Source organism: Crinia signifera, chromosome 5, assembly GCF_055691185.1.
Source record: "Crinia signifera chromosome 5, ASM5569118v1, whole genome shotgun sequence".
In the NCBI taxonomy this organism is placed as follows: Eukaryota; Metazoa; Chordata; class Amphibia; order Anura; family Myobatrachidae; genus Crinia; species Crinia signifera.
Genome location: NC_139221.1, coordinates 188,611,976 through 188,633,772, shown reverse-complemented (window position 1 = coordinate 188,633,772; position 21,797 = coordinate 188,611,976). Strand labels below are relative to the sequence as shown.

At 46.4% G+C, this 21,797-nt stretch overlaps 1 protein-coding gene across 1 annotated transcript in view; it reads right to left on the bottom strand.

Annotated features, from left to right (window-relative positions):
- Positions 1–21,797, bottom strand: part of LOC146080733 (uncharacterized) — a 535,728-nt gene that overhangs the window by 220,455 nt on the left and 293,476 nt on the right. The window contains exons 19-25 of the mRNA XM_083188326.1: positions 18,679–18,877; positions 4,953–5,042; positions 4,724–4,828; positions 4,533–4,628; positions 3,452–3,529; positions 1,867–1,959; positions 194–271 (exon numbers count right to left, since the gene is read on the bottom strand). Of these exons, the coding sequence (XP_083044452.1) occupies positions 194–271; positions 1,867–1,959; positions 3,452–3,529; positions 4,533–4,628; positions 4,724–4,828; positions 4,953–5,042; positions 18,679–18,877 (739 nt within the window). The remainder of the gene's footprint in view (positions 1–193; positions 272–1,866; positions 1,960–3,451; positions 3,530–4,532; positions 4,629–4,723; positions 4,829–4,952; positions 5,043–18,678; positions 18,878–21,797) is intronic.

Sequence of the window (21,797 nt, the reverse complement as noted above, 5' to 3'; positions counted from 1 at the left end):
AAGTGCGGAAGTCCAGCAAACAAATGAAGTGTAGGGAGGAAGTGAGAGGGTAAGTAGGAGGACAGAGCAAGCTAGTTAACACTATAGGGCCTGCTCCTCAGCCCAACATTAGCTCTTCAGTGTCACCCAGATCAGATGTAGGATGAAATAAACATATCTACATATTTGAAGAGGTGTTGAAAACTACTAATACCTTGGGTTGTATCTAGTCCTAAGGATGATTCTGGCGCAGCTGTAATGATTTCGGTTTGCTTGTTCGCCATTGCAGATTCTACAAAAACATATTAAAGCTTAATTAAAATACAATATTGAGCATAATAGGATATTACATAGCATAGGACAATATATAGAAAGAGTACATAAGGTTGTATTCTAAGCTCTGTCTCTACAACAGTAGAGCTACTTTATACTATAGCTTTATTCCTTTTGTTGCCCTGTTCTTTTATAGATATTTACCTCATATTTCATATGTGTTATATAAAACTTTACCCACTTACAAGAATCAGCATCATCCCCCTACTTCTACAACTAGGGTCACCATCAGGGATGACTCCCAGGACTCAGTCCCAAGCTCGGTCAGAGAAAGCACCCCCATCCCCCTGCATGCAGTGCTCTATCCCCCCCAGAATGCTATCTGAACATCCGGGTTATCATGGCTGGTTCCAACTCCCCAGGACCAGCCAAAAATGAGCTCCCAGACCTGTGGCTCATATGCCCTACTATTATATCACCATATTGTTTTTGCCTACTCTAGGGAGACCTGCTTCCTATGCTACAAGTGTGTGCAACATTATACAGGCAAGGGAAGCTATAAGTGCACCAACATTTGCTTACCAGCTGGAGACAGGCAGATACACTGCAATATGCATGACTACTAAAGGAGCAGGTAAGCAGAAGAAAGTGAACTGGCAATATGTCTCCCTCTCAATTTCTACCCTTGTTCTCCCTCTATACTCCTTATCTCTTGTTTTAAGTGGGAACCAATTGAAGTGAAGTCCTGCCACCAGTTCTCTCTTTTTCTCTGACCCTGATCTCACTCCCAAGTCTCTCTCTCTCTCTGCTCCTTGTTGCTCGGTCTAAGTGGGAACTTAGTGTGAACTGGGAACATCTCTCCCTCTTTGCTCGTCCCTATCATCCCTCCCTATCTGCCTGGGTCTCCCTTTCTCCGCTCCTTGTCACTGGCTCTATGTGAGAACTTACGGCCAATGTATTAACAAGAGATAAAGTGGAGAGTGTTAAGGGACCAGACAATTAGCTCCATGTTATGGGCTGTTTGATAAATGACAGTTAGGAGCTGATTGGCAGTTAATTTATCACTTTCCAATGTAACGCCTGTAAAGGCCTAATACATTTGGCCCATAACGGCAGATGATGCGTTATCACCTTCTACTTTATCTCCACATGAGGCTTAGTCCTGCGGTCAGTGATCTCTCACTCGAAGTTGTACCTGTTTCTGCCCATGGTCTCTCTCCCATGTTCCCCCCTCTATCTGGCCCGCAATCTCCTTCTCCGTGTCTGTTCTTGGTCCTATTCTCTGCCTGTGATGATTCACCATCTCTCTTTCCTTGCTCAATGTCACTCATTATCTCTGCCTCCGGTCTTCTCTCTCTCAAACCCCCCCCCCCCCCCACCCCCCACCCCTTACATGTTGATTGCTCTAAGTGGGGAATTATTTTGGAAAAGTTCTGCCATTAGTGCATCTCACAAGGACCCAGAGGGGGGGGGGGGGGGGGGGGGGGGGGGGAAGTCTCTCCTGAGTCTCCTGCCCAGCAATTTCTGAATTTAAAATACCAGTCCTGTCCAAAATATCTTATACCTCCAAATGATTAGCCACACTATGCCTTTTCCTCTCATCTGCTGTGTTACCTTGTAGTATGTCTGATCTTGATGCAGTAATGGTTGTTTTTTCATTCACTTTTATATCTGGAAACTTCTGGCTTTGATCACCCTTTGTTACATCTGTAAATATTTCCAATACAATTAATAATGAAGACTGCAAACAAAATAAAAAACAGATTTTTCACAGACAAAGCTTTCCTTTGAAATACATTCAAACCAGGTACCTGGTTGCATATCGCCTGGGGAGTACGTTAAAGCTAAAGACTAAACAATTCCCACACTATGTTAAAGTGTGATCTAATAAAACATCCCCCTTTATAGTGAGCCCATTCAGGTCCCAGATCCAACAGCAATCTCAAAGAAATCAGTAGGTCTTGAGGAAGTGGCCGGCCGGAAAGGAGGGAGGGGCTTACCGCCATTCAGCAGATAGGTTCACGGTCAGGCGGTGTTGTCAGGACTAAGGTGTGGAAGCCCAGGAAAAAAATTAAGTATAGGGGAAGTGAGAGTGTAAGTAGGAGGACAGAGTAAAGGCCCCCATACACTAGCCGATTTTGGTCAGATTTCAGCCAGATCAGTCGGATCTGGCCGAAATCGGACCAAAATCGGCTAGTTTTGATGTCCCCTCAGATCCGATGCGCGGTCCCGTGCGCATCGGATCTGCGTCGGGTGGTCGGACCTGCTGCACGTCCGACCACCCGACTTGGGACCCCGGGGAGCAGGGGGGGGGGCTACAGAGGTGGGAGCTGGGGGGCTGGGGACGCTGCGGGGGACACGTCTGTGTCCCCCGCTGCTGGGGACGCTGCGGGGGACAGCGTCTGTGCGAGGCGGTAGAGGGAGCAGGGGGGGCTGGGGACGCTGCGGAGGACACAGGCGGCATAGAGCCGGGCAGGGGGAGCCGGCCGGGAGCTGTCAGTAATGAATAGAAAAAAAAAAGCCCATACAATGAATGGGCGGCCTGTGATTGGCTGAGCGCTCTCTCAGCCAGTCAGCAATTGGCTGAGAGAGCGCTCAGCAGCCAATCACAGGCTGCCCATTCATTGTATGGGCTTTTTTTTTTATTCATTACTGACAGCTCCCGGCCGGCTCCCCCTGCCCGGCTCTATGCCGCCTGTGTCCCCCGCAGCGTCCCCAGCCCCCCCTGCTCCCTCTACCGCCTCGCACAGACGCTGTCCCCCGCAGCGTCCCCAGCAGCGGGGGACACAGACGTGTCCCCCGCAGCGTCCCCAGCCCCCCCTGCTCCCTCTATCGCCTCGCACAGACACTGTCCCCCGCAGCGTCCCCAGCCCCCAAGCTCCCACCTCTGTAGCCCCCCCCCCCTGCTCCCCGTTTTTTTTTACATGTAAAAAATGGCACATCAAGTGCCAATCTAATCAAGCTCCCCCGGGGAGCAGCCGGGGAAGCTCAGGGGGAAGTCGGGGGTGACTTGTCCTAAGGACAAGTCGCCCTAGTGTATGGGGGCCTTAAGCTAGTTAACACTTTAGGGCATGCTCCTGAAGCCCAGCACAGCCAGCCCCACATCAGCTCTTCAGTGTCACCCAGATCAGACGTAGGAGGAAATAAATCATAGCTACCAATGAAAAAGATGAGCAGCAGCATTGACAACTTTGAATACCTTGCATTGTATCAGGTCTTACAGATGATTGTGGTACAGCTGAAAATATCTCCTTTTGCTTGCTTGCCATTACAGATTCTAGAAAACATATTAAAGCTTAAATAATATACTTCACACATGAAGACAACAGAGAAACAGTAAAAAAAAGGTTCTTATTGTAAGCTCTGCAAAATGCATTTCTATTTCACTGGTCGCCTTTCAACTGAAAGCCGCTCAGTTTACTTGTGTGATTGGCTTTCAGCCATTGTGTACGGGACAGCAATGAACGCTGATGCATGCTCCCGCATCATCGCTGCCTGGCTGCTAATCTGATACCAGCTGATCAGCGACTGAGTGGATGGCTTTCATCTGATACCAGCAGATGAGCGGCGGAGTGGATGGCTTTCCATAGCGTCCAGCTATGGAAACCCGTCCACCCCAGGCAAAAATCGCTGATATGGGCGAAAAACACTCAGTGTGTACGCACTGAGCGTTTTTCAGCCAAGTGATTTTCCCCATAATCATTATCCAAACACGCTGGGCAAAAACAGTAATTCAGTCTTGTATTCTGTTTTTTTTTTTCTATCCTTTTGCCTAAAGCTGGGTACACACTGGGGGGACGGGGATTCATTCCAACATTTAAACTAATCACCATCAACCTAGATTGCACATATACAGTGGAGTGATGTTAACCCTTTGAGTGCCAAGCAAATTTGTCAAACTAGTTGTGAAAATTGCCAAGCAAACATTTTTATTCATTATAATGACCTGGAATGTTTAACTTACATAGGAAATTTGATCTATTTTTACAACACATTTCTTATTTTAATTTATGTAACAAATATGAGCGACGCTGGCATTTTTTACGGATATTTGCCCCAATACTCAGATATTGGCACTCAAAGGGTTAATTCATGAAGCCATATGTACCTTACTCTGCAACTTACTTTCGTTTTCTGACATTGGACACTTATTCTCCTCATATTTTGTATTTGTTATATAAAATCGTATCCACTTCTAAGAACCATCATCATCCAACCACAATATCCTTTATCTCCAGATGTTTAGTTACACTATGCACTTTCCTCTTATATGCTCTTACCTTGTAGCCCATCTGAACTTGATTCATTAGTGGGTGTTTTGTCATTCACTTTTAACACTGGAAACGTCAGGCTTTCTTCACCCTTTGTTACAGAGTCTGTAAATATTTTCCAATAAATTCGATACTAAAGTCTACAAACACCACAATACGAAAAAACAGAACATCACAGATAATGATTTCCTTTGAAGTACCTTGGGTTATGTGTGATGGTGACCCAATAGGCACAAGCTCAGTGAGCGGTCCCGTTTTATCAAACTGCACATCCAAAACTATCGGTTTGGTACTTCTCTCAGCAACTGTGGAATAAATCACACATTAAAATGAAAACTCAATATTACAGGGCTAACTTCATAACAAATACCTTTAAATGTAACCAGGAATTATTATTATTTTTTTAAATCCTTATCTGAAACCAGATACCTGGATGCATCTCATCCATGGTGTGTGTGGGAGATAAATTTGATTGAGTGGTGGAGTCTGGAACCTGTATCTGGCAGGTAGTTGTGGGTCCTGTAAGAGAAACATACATACAGTAATTCAGCGCGAAAAGTGCTTAACTAATAATGGGAATACCCACAAAATGTCAAATAGGTCTTTCATTTTTTCATAATAGAGACAAAATAAAAATTTGAGAGATTCTGTTGTAGCAGGGGTTAAATGATTTTGACTTTAAATATTACGGTTACAAAGTAGTCACCCAGAATTATTTTTTTAAGTTGAGCTTGTTCATTTTATTCTGCAGGAAAATTTGGGACGAGGAGAAAAAATTATTTTTGGTACTTACGGTTTATTTCAGAATCTGACTGGGGATTGCTGATGGGTATGTAGGAGCTGGCATGTAAACATAAATACACCTTTAAAATATTAGCTCCTCCCATTGTAACCTCGAGAAGGCAAGTACAATGTGAAAAGAGCCCAGCAAGGAAATGCAATAACTTTGTGAAACAGTTGGAACAATAATAAAAATAAAAAAGGAAAATTACATTGAAGACAAAACACAGCATATGAGGAAGGGAACTTTTGAGTCCCCAAGCAGGATTCAGAGAAAAATAATTAAAATGTTTTTTACCTAATATTCCCTTTTCTCTTTCATCCAGGCCTGGGGAAACTGAAACATGGGGCAATAAACAGCCATCCCTGGGAGAGGCAACACTCAGACTGACTGGCAAAAACATAAAATCGATAAAAACAAACAAACAAACCTGTAGACAGCTGTCCAATACATCTGGTTTGCCGAAGCCCCATGCCAGGTCAACCAGGTGGTGACACTAGTTTCAGTGCATGACCTTGTGTTCTAATTTGAAGAATGTTTCCCTTCTGGACCTTATTAAAAACCTTTATATATGAAAATTTCTATAATGTCCCCCTTTTTCTTCTCTGTTCCAAAATAAACATAGAGATTTTTAGTATTTCCACGTAAGTTTAGTGATGTAGGCCATGTACCATTTTAATTGCCCTTCATTGTATCATCTGTAGTTTGTTTCTATCCTTCTGGACATATGACCCCCAGAACTGGACAGTATTCTAGATGAAGTCATACCAAGGGGCTATACTGTGGCATGATTACTTATTTCTTTCTGCTGCGGATTCTTATTCCATTGCAACAAGGCATCTGACTTGCTTAATTGCTTACCTGCTTTAAATCACTTGTCACTTAAAATAATGGCTGCTAGAGCCCTTTCCTCCTCAGTTACCAATATAGTACCATTAATAATATATTTAGACTGTGGATTTTTGAGACCCTAGTGTGTGAATTTGCATATTTTAGCATTAAACTGTAATTGCATGCTCTTGACCAGTTCTCTGGTCTACCTAGATCAGTGATTGCTAACCTTGACACTGCAGCTGTTGTTGAACTACACATCCAACCATGCCCTGCATCAGTTTTAGCATGGCCAAATATTAAACTGTAGCAGGGCATGTTGGGATGTGTAGTTTAACATCAGCTGGAGTGTCAAGGTTAGCCATTCCTGACCTAGGTCATCAATCATTTGTTTTACCACTCCTAGTGTGTTTAACCTGTTGCAAACTTTTTGTCATCTGTAAAAAGGCATACTTTCCCTTCATTAGCATTTGCAATGTCATCAATAAAGATATTATAACGAATTGGTCCAAGCACAGATCCCTGGGGTACTCGACTGTGAATGGACTCCATTACTACAACGCCCTGTTTTCTATTTAACAGTCTGCGATGTGGGCCAGTATCAAAGGCTCGGTGATCAGTAGTTGAGTGGCCACACCCCTCCATATTTGCCTACTTGGCCTTTGGTCACAGTCAAAGACAGTTCATGGCCATTTGTTTCACTAAACAAGCAGGACCCTCGCGTAGGTATCCGGCAAATCCTGATGCAGCAGTATATAATATGGCCCTATGTTGACGGCATCTTCAACACGCCTGATCGTCCAATAAGCAAACTGCAACGATTCCAAATGTGGGCCAGACACTTCTTTCAGATGGTTCAACACAAATTGTTCAAACATTTTCATGATGACAGATGTTAAGGCAATTCAGATTTTTAATAGTAGGTTTCTTATAACCAGGACAATTTTTAAGAACATTTCAAAACTCCAGTGATCTATTAAAGATCCTTGTGAAAATGTGGGCAAGCTGTTTAACACAGGCTTTCAGAACAGATGGCGACACACCATCCTGGCTAGAAGCCTTCCTTGATTTCACCTTTTTGAACATCTCCTCTAACTTCCCCTGCACCACCCGCAATACCTGTGAGTAACAACCAGCATTTGGGAATGGAACTACTTGTTCACCTGGTTTAAAACTAGCACCAAACTAAGTTCATCTTTTTCAAACTTACAAAAAAAAAAATCAACTCTACTCCCAATTTTTGGGTCCTAACAGCAGGGGTAGTTAGTTTCTTGTTATAAGTTATGGCCTGCATGCCTCTCCACGCTGACCCAAAATCATTAGCTTAAAAAGTACACTGCTCAAAAAAATAAAGGGAACACTTCAACAACACAATGTGACTCCAAGTCAATCACACTTCTGTGAAATCAAACTGAAGCAACACTAACTGACAAACAATTTTGCATGCTGTTGTGCAAATGGAATAGACAACAGGTGGAAATTATATGCAATTAGCAAGACACCCCCAATAAAGGAGTTGTTCTGCAGGTGGTGACCACAAACCACTTCTCAGCTCCTATGCTTTCTGGCTGATGTTTTGGTCACTTTTGAAAGCAGGCGGTGTTTTCACTCGAGTCTACAACCCACACAAGTGGCTCAGGTAGAGCAGCTCATCCAGGATGGCACATCAATTCAAGCTGTGGCAAGGTGGTTTGCTGTGACTGTCAGCATAGTGTCCAGAGCATGGAGGCACTATCACTATCAGAAGACAGACCAGTACATCAGGAGACGTGGAGGAGGCCGTAGGAGGGCATCAACCCAGTAGCAGGACCGCTACCTCCGCCTTTGTGCAAGGAGGAACAGGAAGGAGCACTGCCAGAGCCCTGCAAAATGACCTCCAGCAGTCCACAAATTTGCATGTGTCTACTCAAACGGTCAGAAACAGACTCCAAGAGGGTGGTATGAGGGTCCGATGACCACATGTGGGGGTTGTGCTTACAGCCCAACACCGTGCAGGACGTTTGGCATTTGCCAGAGAACACCAAGATTGACAAATTCGCCACTGGCGCCCTGTGCTCTTCACAGATGAAAGCAGATTCACACTGAGCACATGACAGTCTGGAGACGCCAAGGAGAATGTTCTGGTGCCTGCAACATCCTCCAGCATGACTGGTTTGGAAGTGGGTCAGTAATGGCGTGGGGTGGCATTTCTTTGGGGGGCCGCACAGCTCTCCATGTGCTCGCCAAAGATAGCCTGACTGCCTTTAGGTACTGAGATGAGATCCTCAGACCCCTGGTGTGGTTGGCTCTGAGTTCCTCCTAATGCAAGACAATGCTAGATCTCGTGTGGATGGAGTGTGTCAGCAGTTCCTGCGAGATGAAAGCATTGATACTATGGACTAACCTGCCCGTTCCCCAGACCTGAATCCAATTGAGCACATCTGGGACATCATGTCTCCCTCCATCCACCAATGCCACGTTGCACCACAGACTGTCCAGGAGTTGGTGGATGCTTTAGTCAAGGTCTGGGAGGAGATACCTCAGGAGGCCATCTTCAGGAGCATGCCCAGTCGTTGTAGAGAGGTCATACAGGCACGTGGAGGCCACGCACACTTCAGAGCCTCATTTTGACTTGTTTTAAGGACATTACATCAAAGTTGGATCAGCCTGTAGTGTGTTTTTCCACGTGTGACTCCAAATCCAGACCTCATGGGTTAATAAATTTGATTTCCATTGATAATTTTTGCGTGATTTTGTTGTAAGCACATTCAACTATGTAAAGAACAAAGTATTTAATAAGAATATTTCATTCATTCAGATCTAGGATGTGTTATGTTAGTGTTCCCTTTATTTTTTGAGCAGTGTATTTATCAGCTTGGCAGAAAAACGTTTTTTTTTTTTTTTCCACCAACCTGATGTCTCTGGTCTTGGCCGAAGGAGCTGCCTAAGGTAAGCACTAAACCCATGGCTTATTATTTCCATTTTTATTATTAACAGCTTCTTATATAGCACAGCAGGTTCCATTGCTCTTTATAAATAGGAATAAAACAACCTGGGTTGTAATATACAGTCAAATGGTTGGCGGGCCCTGCTAGCAAGCTTACAATCTATATGGAAAAAGGTATTGAAACACAAGGATAAGTATTATATAGATACGTATTATATTGCATAATGGTACTCCAGATTACTAGGTTCTTGGTAAGCTTTAAAAGTAAGTCAGGGGTCTGGAGGAAAATAAGAGAGCAAACAAGTGAACAAGTTTGTGCTGTACAGTAAGATGGGATGGATGGAAGGGAAAGGTTTATGAAGGTAATGTGGGCAGTTCTGGAATCTGATAAGCTTGCCTGAAGAGGTGAGTTTTCAGGGAATGTAGAAAAAAGAAAGAGAAGAATGTCCTTTTTGTTAGGTGCACCTGAAAGAGTAAGACTCTTAAAATAGAACTTAATTATTTATTCATAAAAGGCTGCGAAAATTTAAAACCATATAACAGAGACAGGGTGGGGATACACACATAAAATTGGGGGTGGCAGGCAGGTGTTTGCTGACGATATTTATTTAGGCTGGTACTAATAATGCGTGGAAAAGCAGTGCGGCAGGTAAATTCCACCAGATTACAGTCACAGATGATAATAGAATGTGATTATACTGACAGAATCCGGGTAAGTACCCTGTACATAGGTGACTCCTACTACCTAATACTCAGCACGATGTGCTATATGCTGTATTAATGCCGTGTTTATACTAATCACAGGCAATCCTGTAACTGTGGTATCACTGGTTCAAAAAGATGTATCTACTCCATATAAATTTTGGAGAGATCTCGACACCAAATGAGTCAATGGAAGATCGGCTAGTAATATAAGGTAGAGATAACTCTGGGGTGATTAGTCGCCAAGTAGCTGCCGTATAGGCATGTGTACCACCAAGAGATTATCTCTATATAAGACGATAGAGACCCAGTAGGGGTAGCTCTACTATTAGCACATCAGTGGGTAGAAGTCCTGATAAGGACTATGGAGTCTACGTACACTGCTAACACATCAAAATGCATAATATGAAAAATAATAAAACAGCAAAACAGAACTGCCTGCGCACCGCTAGCCGGCACGCGCTTCGCAGTTAAGCTTCCTCAGGGCCAACCTGCCTAAAGACTTGTGAGGGTTTAAGTACTAGATGTGTATTGGTAGGGCCAATCACAGCACTGCTCGATTTGGCGCCAAAAAACGTGGTTTCAAACTGGTATCCAATCCCCATCAAATGTACCGCCCACTTCTCTGGTCTCCGTGCATGACTCCTATGTGTCACCACATCAGTGGCCAATGGGAGTCCGGTATCTGTAGGTGTGTATTGATGCGGTAACGTCATGACGCATATGCGTCTCCGACGTGTCTGCAGAGTGATTGTCTCTAGTGGGTAGCCATGGTGACCGGCCGCTCCGTGAGTGACTCCTGTGTGTCATCACATCAGTGGCCAATGGGAGTCCGGTATCTGTAGGTGTGTATTGACGCGGTAGCGTCATGACGCATATGCGTCTCCGACGTATCTACAGATTGATTTGTCTATAGTGGGTAGCCATGGTAACCGGCCGCCCAAGTACGCGGGCAGGCTGAGTCAGTTACCATCTACTGCGATCGCTAGTCACATCACGGTTCATCTGTATCAGGAGAGGTCAGCGATGACCTCTGGGATTCGGTATCTGAAGATGTGTGCGTGTGGTCCCGTGGTGGCGCTCACACATCTCCGATGTGTCTATAGCGTGTTTGTATGCCACTCGTTCCCATGACAACCAGCTGACAGGTCTCTCTGGACCAATGATCGTAGGTGCGGGGCGTGTCTGGGTGGATCTCACAGCACGTCATCTGAACGGCTGATTGGGTTTACTAAGGTACATTTAAAGATGTAAACAAAACCGTTTACATTAATATCATAAAATAGCTCTTGTATGAGTTTAACATCAGATGTTCATGAGGTGCGTCATTTCATACTCTGCACCCTAGTGTATAACATTGATTTTTGTTTATGGTTATGGCCAGACTGCGTCCCATGTATTTATGATCTCTAATGGAACTGGCAGGCATCGGATTACTTATTCAATATTGGATCACATATAATTATAGTGTAGATAAGCACATGTTTTATACAGTGCTCTGTATCGTGTATAACTGTAAACATACATTATAGATAGGCATATATCGGGTATCGTGCTCTTAGGTAAGAGAGTGAAGACGGGGAAAGTACAGTGTGATGATGGTCGACATGTGTATTGCAATGTGTGTCGACCTATATGGATAACACAATGGGTATGATGACAGTCCATATCTGTGTGGACATGTGAGGATTACACAATGTGAAGAATTGGATGCAGTGTAAGATATGTCAGCCAAGATGTTTCATTCTAACTAGAACAGCAATGGTGAAAAATAAAACGTGAAAATTTATAGAAGGTGAACACGTGAATAAACGGTGAATAAGACATCTATGGGTCATGTGTGGGTGGGGAAATAGTTGCATAAATATTATATTATAGACTGACCAACTGGTCGTGTCGCCCTCATATAGGGGTTAGTATGATGAGCTCATAAAGAATAAAATAGGAATATGGTGAGGTGGACATGAAAACAGTAGGAGGGGGGGGGGGGGGGAGAGCTGATAGGCCAGATGTCATTAATCCTGTAATGGGGACACTGACAATCTGGTGTCTCCAAGGATAGTTTAGCAAAAAAAAGGTGATTAGCAATACATGAAGTTAGCTTAGAGTTGGATTATGATGATGACTGCCAGTGAAGCTGGTCACATGATTCCCATCATGGGATTGTCAAAAGATGGGTGACAAGTGCACATTAGAGATAGGTCAGAGGGTGTCAATATTAGGACACACTGATATATAATGGGATGCCGGTAATATACATGGTGATAACTTAGAGCACATAGTTTGGGACAGATAATGTCCGGTATGGTGTTAAACCATGTAGATGTGTCTGCAGGTATACGATCGCTATAAGGTAAGTAATACTGTATCCCCGAGGGTTAATTGTTGGAGCGACCTGTATCTGCGACTGATGTTGATGAAGCTGAAAGGAAGAAGGTATGGAGACGAGACTTCAGAGGAATGCGGAATAACTGTTTTCCTCATTCAAACCCCTGGGTACCATAGTGTCCATCATAAAAATCATACGGGTTTCACGTTTCAAGAGCTCTGTGTCAAGGGAACTCTTGAAGGTTTGAAGACTGGAGGAGAGTCTTATTGTGCATGGGAAGGCATTTCAAAGAGTCCAGCAATATCGTGAATGGGAGCAGGTAATGCGTGTGGATGAGACACAGATGTATGAAGAATGGAGAGTTTGGAGATATTTTGAGATAAGGGAATTGTGTTTAAGTGTTTTATACAGGTAACCAATGGAGGGGACAGACAGAGCAGTTTGCAGATGATAAAAATCTAGCGAGGAAGACTGTAGGTTTGAGAGTCTGTATTAGATAGGACCAGTAAGGAGACTACTGTAATAATCAATGCAGGAGATGAGAGCATGGATTAGAGCAGTGGTGTCAAACTCATGGCGCTCCAGCTGTTGTGGAACTACACATCCCAGCATGCCCTGCCACAGTTCCAACAATGATAGAGATATCAGGTTGGTAACTACTATTTTGGTAGGTGGCAATCTAATTAATTCTGTTTTTGAGATATTAATTTTCAGGTGGCGAGATGACATCCATGATGAAATGGCAGCAAGGCATTCAGTGATACGGTCTAAAACTGTGATAGGTCTGGGTTGGATAGGTAGATTTGAGTATCGTCTGCGTACAGAGGATACTGAAATCCTAAAAATGCTAAATGTTTTTGATGGCACATACATGAACAGTACTCACAGAAACCAAATATAAGGTCACAATCTCTGATACTGTAGCTTATCTAGATTTGTAGCCTATGCTTCAAAACAACCTTATTGAGTACAATCAAAGCATGGCCTGTAGCTCCAGTTTCGCCTCAATAGTCCATCTCCTTATAGTCCTAACCATGGGCTTAACCAATCTCAGCTTCCGTTTGTAGGTCGGAAGATGAATTAGACAGTAGTCAGAAAGACCCAGAGTAGCACGAGGAATAGACCGGTAGGCAATATTAAGGGTGAGATCTTGAGATCCGGGTATGCAGACACGGGTTGACCCGTTCACACTGCAGAAAAAACAGTGTTAAAAGGCAAATTACCGGGTAGACCTTCTTCACCTGGGAATTTGCCTTGCAGTGAGAATGGTGGTACGTCCCTGCAGTCCCCGGCATTTTAATGCCGGGGAAAAGCCATGTGTTTCTCACTGGCAGTGAGAACACGGTATAACTTGTACTGTACTTTGGCAACTGCTGGCTCAAATTTTCTCTATTAAAGTTTCCCCCCCAAAAAAACAGATTTGATCTCCATGTATGTTATGCAGGTGTCCACGTGCTGCAATGCTTCAGTCATGCATGTCTGAAGGGGGATACACACTCCCACCACGACAACCGAGGCAAATTCCCTTGGAGAGTAAAAAGGTTTGCAATTAATAATAAGCATCTCTAAATGGACACTGCATGATTTGTATAACATTTTAACATTGGTGTACCATCCATTGTTAATATAAAAGCATTCATGGTACGGTGTGCCCTGTAAATGCTGAAGCCCGACAGGGACACCAAAGAATCAGTAGCACGGTCATCGGCCACGTCTTGGTGAAGTACAGAACAGATGACCCTGCACTGCCTGATCGTATGCAGCCAAGCAGCAGCTCAGCCATCTTATTCGCCAATGAACAAACATTTAACAATTGAATGGCTGGAAGTGTAGATCGGTGCCCCCTCCGCCTCCACCATACTAAAGCACTGGTGCATCTTCCCCTTCTGCACCTCCTACAAAAACCACAAATGTCCTCCAGACCCCCAAACCACTCTTCTCCAAAGATTTGAACTGCAGCATACTACCGCACCACCTGTGACCGGCCTGGGTGTATAAAGACTTGTTGGGCGCTAATCTTCTTCTGTGGGATAACTTAAACATGCTTTGTTGTGCTGAACTCCTTTCAGGGAAAAACCTGCCTCTGGCTAATTGACCTGTAGCAAATCCCCTTCCCCAAAAGAAAAAGCGTGAAGACTGAAACTGCAACTCCTAATTCTTGAGGGCAGAAAAAAATGCTTTTTATCAAGTAGCCTGGGCAATAAGAGTATCCATCTAGGCCACAAAATGAACTCCCCCACTAAAAGGAAAGTACTCCAAGGAACATTTCCAAGCATGGAGACAAATGGCCATCTATCTGCCAAGAAACCAATGACAAACCACTTTGGAGCACTGCCATAGGTTTTTTGCCCACGACTCCATGCATCGGGGCACCCATACCAAGGCCAGTAAAGGGCAGATAAATTCTGAACCTATAAAGATAAGACATTTTTTTTTATTTAAAGGGTCCTTAAAGGATGCTGAGCGTGCCACCAGGGCATACACATTGGAGACTATTCCTATTTGGACACATAGCCTCCTGAAAGTGGATACAGGGAGGAAAACTTGCGAGAGGCCGCAAATTCTCATCTGGTGATTACATGCATCCTCAATGAGATCAGGGAGTTGAAAGTTGCTAATTCCCTTGCACCTACACTTAACAAGAGATTCAATGCCTCAGATTGTGCATCCAAAAGGTTTTGAATGTTCCAAGGAAGTATCAAAGTGCTCCTTCTCAGAAAGGACAATTTCCTCCAGAAATAGAGACTAGCCCAGACAAGCAACCCCCCCTCCCTACTGAACGCATCCATGCTCCTGAGCCCTGAATACTCTCTTGCACAGAGAAAACCTTCAGATCACCTGCTGGCTGGGGCATGCACACTCCTGTGAAGGAGCAACTACAGTAAATATCTAGTCCCGGGTCCACTGTGCGTTGTCAGAAGCAGTACAAAGAGCCTAAGTATAAATAAAATACATTGAATACAAAAAAAAATATTTGAAGTGCACACCCCCATAAAACACAGGCACCTAATAAAATACTGTCCTTCTGGGGGTTGCAGGGAAGAGACTAATGTTTTAAAGGCATATTTATGTGCCAACTCCTACATACCAATCAGCAATCCCATGGTCCAGTGCCCCTAGCCTGATTGTAGAGAACCAATTTTCTTCTCTCAAATACTGTTGAGAAGTTCATGAGATCTAGGATTGTAAAACTGTACCACTCCTGGAACAATGGCAGTGGTCTTCCACTGTTTGTCTGAAGGCTCTGTAGCTGTAAATTCAGCTTCAGCAGCATTTTAACAGATAGACAGCGGGGGCAGGCAGAGCGAGCGCGAGGCAGACAGCGGGGGCAGGCAGAGCGAGCGCGAGGCAGACAGCGGGGGCAGGCAGAGCGAGCGCGAGGCAGACAGCGGGGGCAGGCAGAGCGAGCGCGAGGCAGACAGCGGGGGCAGGCAGAGCGAGCGCGAGGCAGACAGCGGGGGCAGGCAGAGCGAGCGCGAGGCAGACAGCGGGGGCAGGCAGAGCGAGCGCGAGGCAGACAGCGGGGGCAGGCAGAGCGAGCGCGAGGCAGACAGCGGGGGCAGGCAGAGCGAGCGCGAGGCAGACAGCGGGGGCAGGCAGAGCGAGCGCGAGGCAGACAGCGGGGGCAGGCAGAGCGAGCGCGAGGCAGACAGCGGGGGCAGGCAGAGCGAGCGCGAGGCAGACAGCGGGGGCAGGCAGAGCGAGCGCGAGGCAGACAGCGGGGGCAGGCAGAGCGAGCGCGAGGCAGACAGCGGGGGCAGGCAGAGCGAGCGCGAGGCAGACAGCGGGGGCAGGCAGAGCGAGAGGCAGACAGCGGGGGCAGGCAGAGCGAGCGCGAGGCAGACAGCGGGGGCAGGCAGAGCGAGCGCGAGGCAGACAGCGGGGGCAGGCAGAGCGAGCGCGAGGCAGACAGCGGGGGCAGGCAGAGCGAGCGCGAGGCAGACAGCGGGGGCAGGCAGAGCGAGCGCGAGGCAGACAGCGGGGGCAGGCAGAGCGAGCGCGAGGCAGACAGCGGGGGCAGGCAGAGCGAGCGCGAGGCAGACAGCGGGGGCAGGCAGAGCGAGCGCGAGGCAGACAGCGGGGGCAGGCAGAGCGAGCGCGAGGCAGACAGCGGGGGCAGGCAGAGCGAGCGCGAGATAGACAGCGGGGGCAGGCAGAGCGAGCGCGAGGCAGACAGCGGGGGCAGGCAGAGCGAGCGCGAGGCAGACAGCGGGGGCAGGCAGAGCGAGCGCAAGGCAGACAGCGGGGGCAGGCAGAGCGAGCGCAAGGCAGACAGCGAGGGCAGGCAGAGCGAGCGCTAGGCAGACAGCGGGGGCATGCAGAACGAGCGCAAGAGACAGCGGGGGCAGGCAGAGCGAGCGCAAGAGACAGATAGCGGGGGCAGGCAGAGCGAGCGCAAGAGACAGATAGCGGGGGCAGGCAGAGCGAGCGCAAGAGACAGATAGCGGGGGCAGGCAGAGCACTAGACAGCCAGCTGGGGCAGGCAGAGCGCGAGGCAGCCAGCGGGGGCAGGCAGAGCGCGAGGCAGCCAGCGGGGGCAGGCAGAGCGCGAGGCAGCCAGCGGGGGCAGGCAGAGCGCGAGGCAGCCAGCGGGGGCAGGCAGAGCGCGAGGCAGCCAGCGGAGGCAGGCAGAGAGCGAGGCAGCCAGCGGGGGCAGGCAGAGTGCGAGGCAGCCAGCGGGGGCAGGCAGGTCGTCGGGCGGAGATCGCTTCGGCGGGCGGAGGGGGGACATCCCGGCAGGTTGAAGGGCAGCCGCCGGAGCTTAATCAGTGGACACACGGAGGGGGGACATCTCGACGGGCGGATGGAGGAGACACAGACATGTCATGCCAGCAATGTGTGTAATTCAGTGTAATGCTGCAGGGGGAGCATCACATGGTTTCCCTGCTCCCCCAACGGCACTACGCTAATTGCGTACATTGCAGGGACTGTCATGGCAGAAGGGGAGCCACTTACAGAAACATAAACCCACTATCCTCGTGGAGCTAACTTTATAAAGTGTGGCGAGCGCAGTGAGCCACCGAGCCCGAAGCGCGGCGAGCCCCGCGAGGGGATGCATATCCGTGTCCCCTAGCGGGGCTCAATGAGCTCAAAACGCTAGTGCTCGGTGGCTTGCTGCGCTCGCCACACTTTATAAAATTAACTCCACGCCCACATGGTTAATGGGGGTACGACGTGGATAGTGAGTATATGATCCTATATGTATTAGCACAGCTCCAGTTACGTAAATTACGTAGTTTACGTAAATTGCGGAATTTGCGTAAGTTACGTAGCCAGCATAGTGGTGTATTGGTATTCACAATACAGCACTACGAAAACTAAATAATGGGCGCCCTGCTAATACATAAGTACCAATAAATCAAATATATTCATAAGATGGAATATATGATCAGTATAATTACTAATTGTGCCAAAACGTTAGCCAACTCTGGACTCCCTAGCTAGCTTCTCAAAACAGTTCGCTTCTATCACCCCTTACTTCACATGCGGCCTGAAGGGCACTGGGCATAAAATATAGTGCATACAATTTTGCACTATATCATCAGTGCAACGCCACACCCCCCTCTCTTGTCTGTGTATGCAGCTCATTTGCACTATATCGTCAATGACTGCATGCACAGGGGGTAACCAGTGACATTTATGAATTATATAATGAACAAATATTGTTTAGCGTGTATGCACTATATTGTGTGCCCAGCGCTATATTGCTATAGTAAACTATATTGCGGCACTAATTGGGTAGAGGTTATGTGGCTTAATACAGTACAGCAAATTAAACATGCTTGGGATAGACATATGAATATCCTTACAAAGACCTAAGGTCAAAAAAAAAAAAAAAGTTGAGAATGCCCATGGGATTTAAAAAACAAAATAAAAAAAGGGCAGACTAGATGGGCCAAATCTGATTGGGAATGGTAAAGCCAAAAAGTATGGCAAGCGACGAAAGCCATGCAAGTGGGTCTGGTACACTAATCTGGTGTCCATGTGGTAACATATACAAATTAACACCAATTAGATAAAAACAACTAATGCCAAACATATCCATGTCGACCTTTGCCTATGTCAACCTAGATACTGTCAAACTTTTGACTGCAGACCCTTTAAACCAGGCATGTCCAACGTTGGCCCTCCAGATGTTGCAAAACTACACATCCCATCATGCTTTGCCACAGTTTTGCCATTAGAGAATGCTAAAACTATTGCAAAGCATGCTGGGATGTGTAGTTTCAAAACATCTGGAGGGCCAACGTTGGACATGCCTGCTTTAAACAATAACCCTATTAAAGTCTTGTGTCCTTAAAACCTGTACCATTTGGGTATCTTGAGAATCGAGTTTGGTAACCTCTGGTAGAGTTTATTCAGTGTGGTACTAACAAGTGCAAATATGTGTAGAATAATGACTATGGTCCTTAATTATCACATTGGCTTTAGGCTTTAGTACCTGCACCAGATAAGGATGGTGAAGCATTACCTTTTTACTTGGTAAAAATTACACCCAGTCAGGCTTCTATAGGAAAGTATGAAAATTACCCAATTACAAAAAAACAAATAGCTGTGGAGCATAAATACTACTACTGTGCATTACCTTGATCTGCATGGATGTGCTTCAGTGAAGGCAATTCATGTTCATGTGCATCTTCATCGCTAAATTCACTCATGCACATGTGCATCTCTTCTTCATCACTAAATTCACTCATGCACATGTGCATTGCTTCTTCATCACTAAATTCATTCATGCTCATGTGCATCTCTTCTTCATCACTAAATGCAGAATTGGAGACTTTCTACAGGGAGAAAAAAATAATGTAACATAATGGATCACATTTAGAAGGTAGGTGCTTTGAATACAATTATCAGTACAAGAAAATATTGCAACTAAGTAAATATAATCTATTCTGCTCTGTGAGATTATTTTACTCTAGAGCAGTGGTCGCCAACCCGTCGCTCGCCGGTAGCTCGTCTGAGCAAAACGGGTGGTTTGACCACTATTGCCCGCCTACGCCTCCCGTCTGGCCTCTCCTGTGTTGGGCACCCGCTGATGCGTGTACTCCTTCGTCATCGCATGTATGTCAAAAATCGTACACATAAGTGCAGGGTATGGCAGCGCAGGGTCGGGTAGCGCTGGCAGGCAGGGGGTGTGAGATTAGCAGCGGGGTCTCTGCAGCGGATGGGACCTACTAGTTCCAATCCGCCAAAGGGACCCCACCGATGACTTCACATACGCCGCAGGGACCCCCTGCCCGCCAGTGCTACCCGATCCTGTGCTGATTGAAGCAGGAGCGCTGACTGAAAACCCAGCGCAATCTCCTATAAAATGGCCACTTGCGGTGAATGCTGAAAAAGGTGTACTTCTATTATAAATAGTCATTGTGGTGCTTGGAAGAGGAGAGGGGCGTGGCCACGGATAGCAGGGAGTAGGTAGGAGGAGGAAGTGCTCTCCCGCTCCGTCCTAATGACCCGCGCGATGCCTACTTGAATACTGTATTGTGCCGCGCTGTAGGAGGCCCAGGTGAAGTGGGAGCGCTGCAGCGGGAGTTCGTGGAAGTGGGACGAATCAGCTCGGAGCCTGGGAGGTCACGATTGGATGCAGCCGGTGACTAGGTGTCTGATGCGGCCGGAGATGAGGTGAGTGGCGCGGCCAGAGACGCGGCCGGTGATGCGGCCTGGGAAGAAGCCGGTGATGCGGCCTAGGAAGAAGCCGGTGACGCGGCCTGTGAAGCGGACGGGGGCCGGAGGAGAGCCGGGCCAGAGTGGCAGCCATAGAGTCGGGCCAAGAGAGCCGGCAAACAGATCCAAACAGGCATGGTTGAGGGGGATAACTGTGAGGAGTGGATGCCCACCAAGGAGGTTGTTGTAGTGGCCTGTAGTACCCTTACAGTTGACAGTAAGAAAGGGTTGAAGCTGGAAGCACACCTTTACATCGTACAAGAGTGAGTAAAACATTTTTGCACAGACTTTGTACCTTGAACTCTGTTCTTAATTGGGGTCTGAGAGTCTTGTAGAGCCATACTAAATAATAATCAATTGAGCCTTGTTTCAAGGTGCTCTGCCTGAAAGGCTCTGTGGCCCTAGTCCATTTTACAAAGACCTATAAACAGAACATTCAGAGAAAGCCCTCACCAGGGTTTGATATTGTGGAGATACAGTATGGGGAAATCCCAAAACGCTACAACAGCAAACCAGCTCGTTAAATATGCTAGGAATCCGGTTACCCCCACTTACTCAGCTAGAGGGGAGAGCTCCCCCCCAGTTACCCCTCCAGAAACTGAAAAGCAGCCTGATCAAATTAGCCTGTCTATTCAAAATGTTCTGGATGCTTTGGCAGCAAGTGAGGGCCGACTGGCTGGTAAAATAGAAAAGGTCCAGGGTGATTTGGATGTAATTCGCCAGTCAGTACAAAGGATGCAAGAGCGCACAAAGGAGGTCGAAAATCATACCTCGTTACTTGATACAGTTACCCTGCTGGTAGTAAAACTGGAAGATATGACCTCACAGATTAAGTCTATTAACTCTAAACTAACTCATATGGAGGGGTGCCTACGTAGGAATAATTTAAGACTGGTTGGCTTGCCGGAAAAAGCAGAAGGGGGGACCCCAGAACTTTTTATTCAAAAATGGTTACCTGATACATATGGCCAGGAGGCCTTCTCGCCATATTTCACAGTAGAGAGGGCCCACAGAGTCCCCATGAGGGCACCTCCGTCTGGGTCTAATGATTGTACTTTCATCATTAAACTTTTGCACTACGCAGACCGAGATGCAATTCTGAAGCTGGCAAGAATAAAAGGGCCATTAATATGGGATAATAAGAAGGTCTCAGTTTTCCCCGATTATGCAAGTGGCTTACAGCGGGAAAGAGCCCAGTTCTACCAGGTTAAAAAACTTTAAGAGAACTGGAGTTGCAATACGCAATGATTTTTCCAGCAAAATTACGTGTGATATATGAAGGCAATTCAAAATTCTTTCTGTCCCCAAATGAGGCAGCAACCTGGTTGGATGGTAAATTTCCATTGCAATGTATGATGGCTCCCCGTTGATGAAAGAATGAAAGGTGGAAGGAGACTAATAGTGGAACTGATTGATTGCCAATGTTTACTGGTGGTCAAATAGATTTTTCCATTTTTAATCTTTTCTTTTCTCGTTCTCCCCTTTCTTTCCAGCCCCCTTCCCCCCTCCTCCTCTACCCCCCTTTTCCTTTTTTGTGGTTTTTGTGTATGGGGGGAGGGGAGGTCTGGGGTAAGATATGATGGATTTCAGAGACTGGGCCTATTGGCCACCACAATCAGGCCTATGGTGACTTGTAGGAATTGTTGATTTATACTTCTGAAAAGGGTTAAAATTGGAGTAGTGTTCATTAATTAATTGTCCCGTAGTAAGATCTGAATGTATTTATTTTTTGTTATCACTGTAGGGGGGGAGGAGGGGGGGAATGGGATGAAGCATGTCAAGGGGGAGGGGGGCATGCAGGGTGGGGGGATATAGGGAGGGAGGATATGGGAGGGAAAGAGTTAGGTTGATAAAACTTTGGAGTAGTGAAGACTCATGGAACGTTGGAATGGTCGTTAAGATAACAAAAATAACTCCTTATTGTTCTCCTATAAAAAGGATGGATGTCTGTAAACTATAGCTTTCTCACGTGGAACGTGAGGGGAATAATAAAATTAAACGTTCCTTGATTATGAGATATATACGCCAACAGGCAGT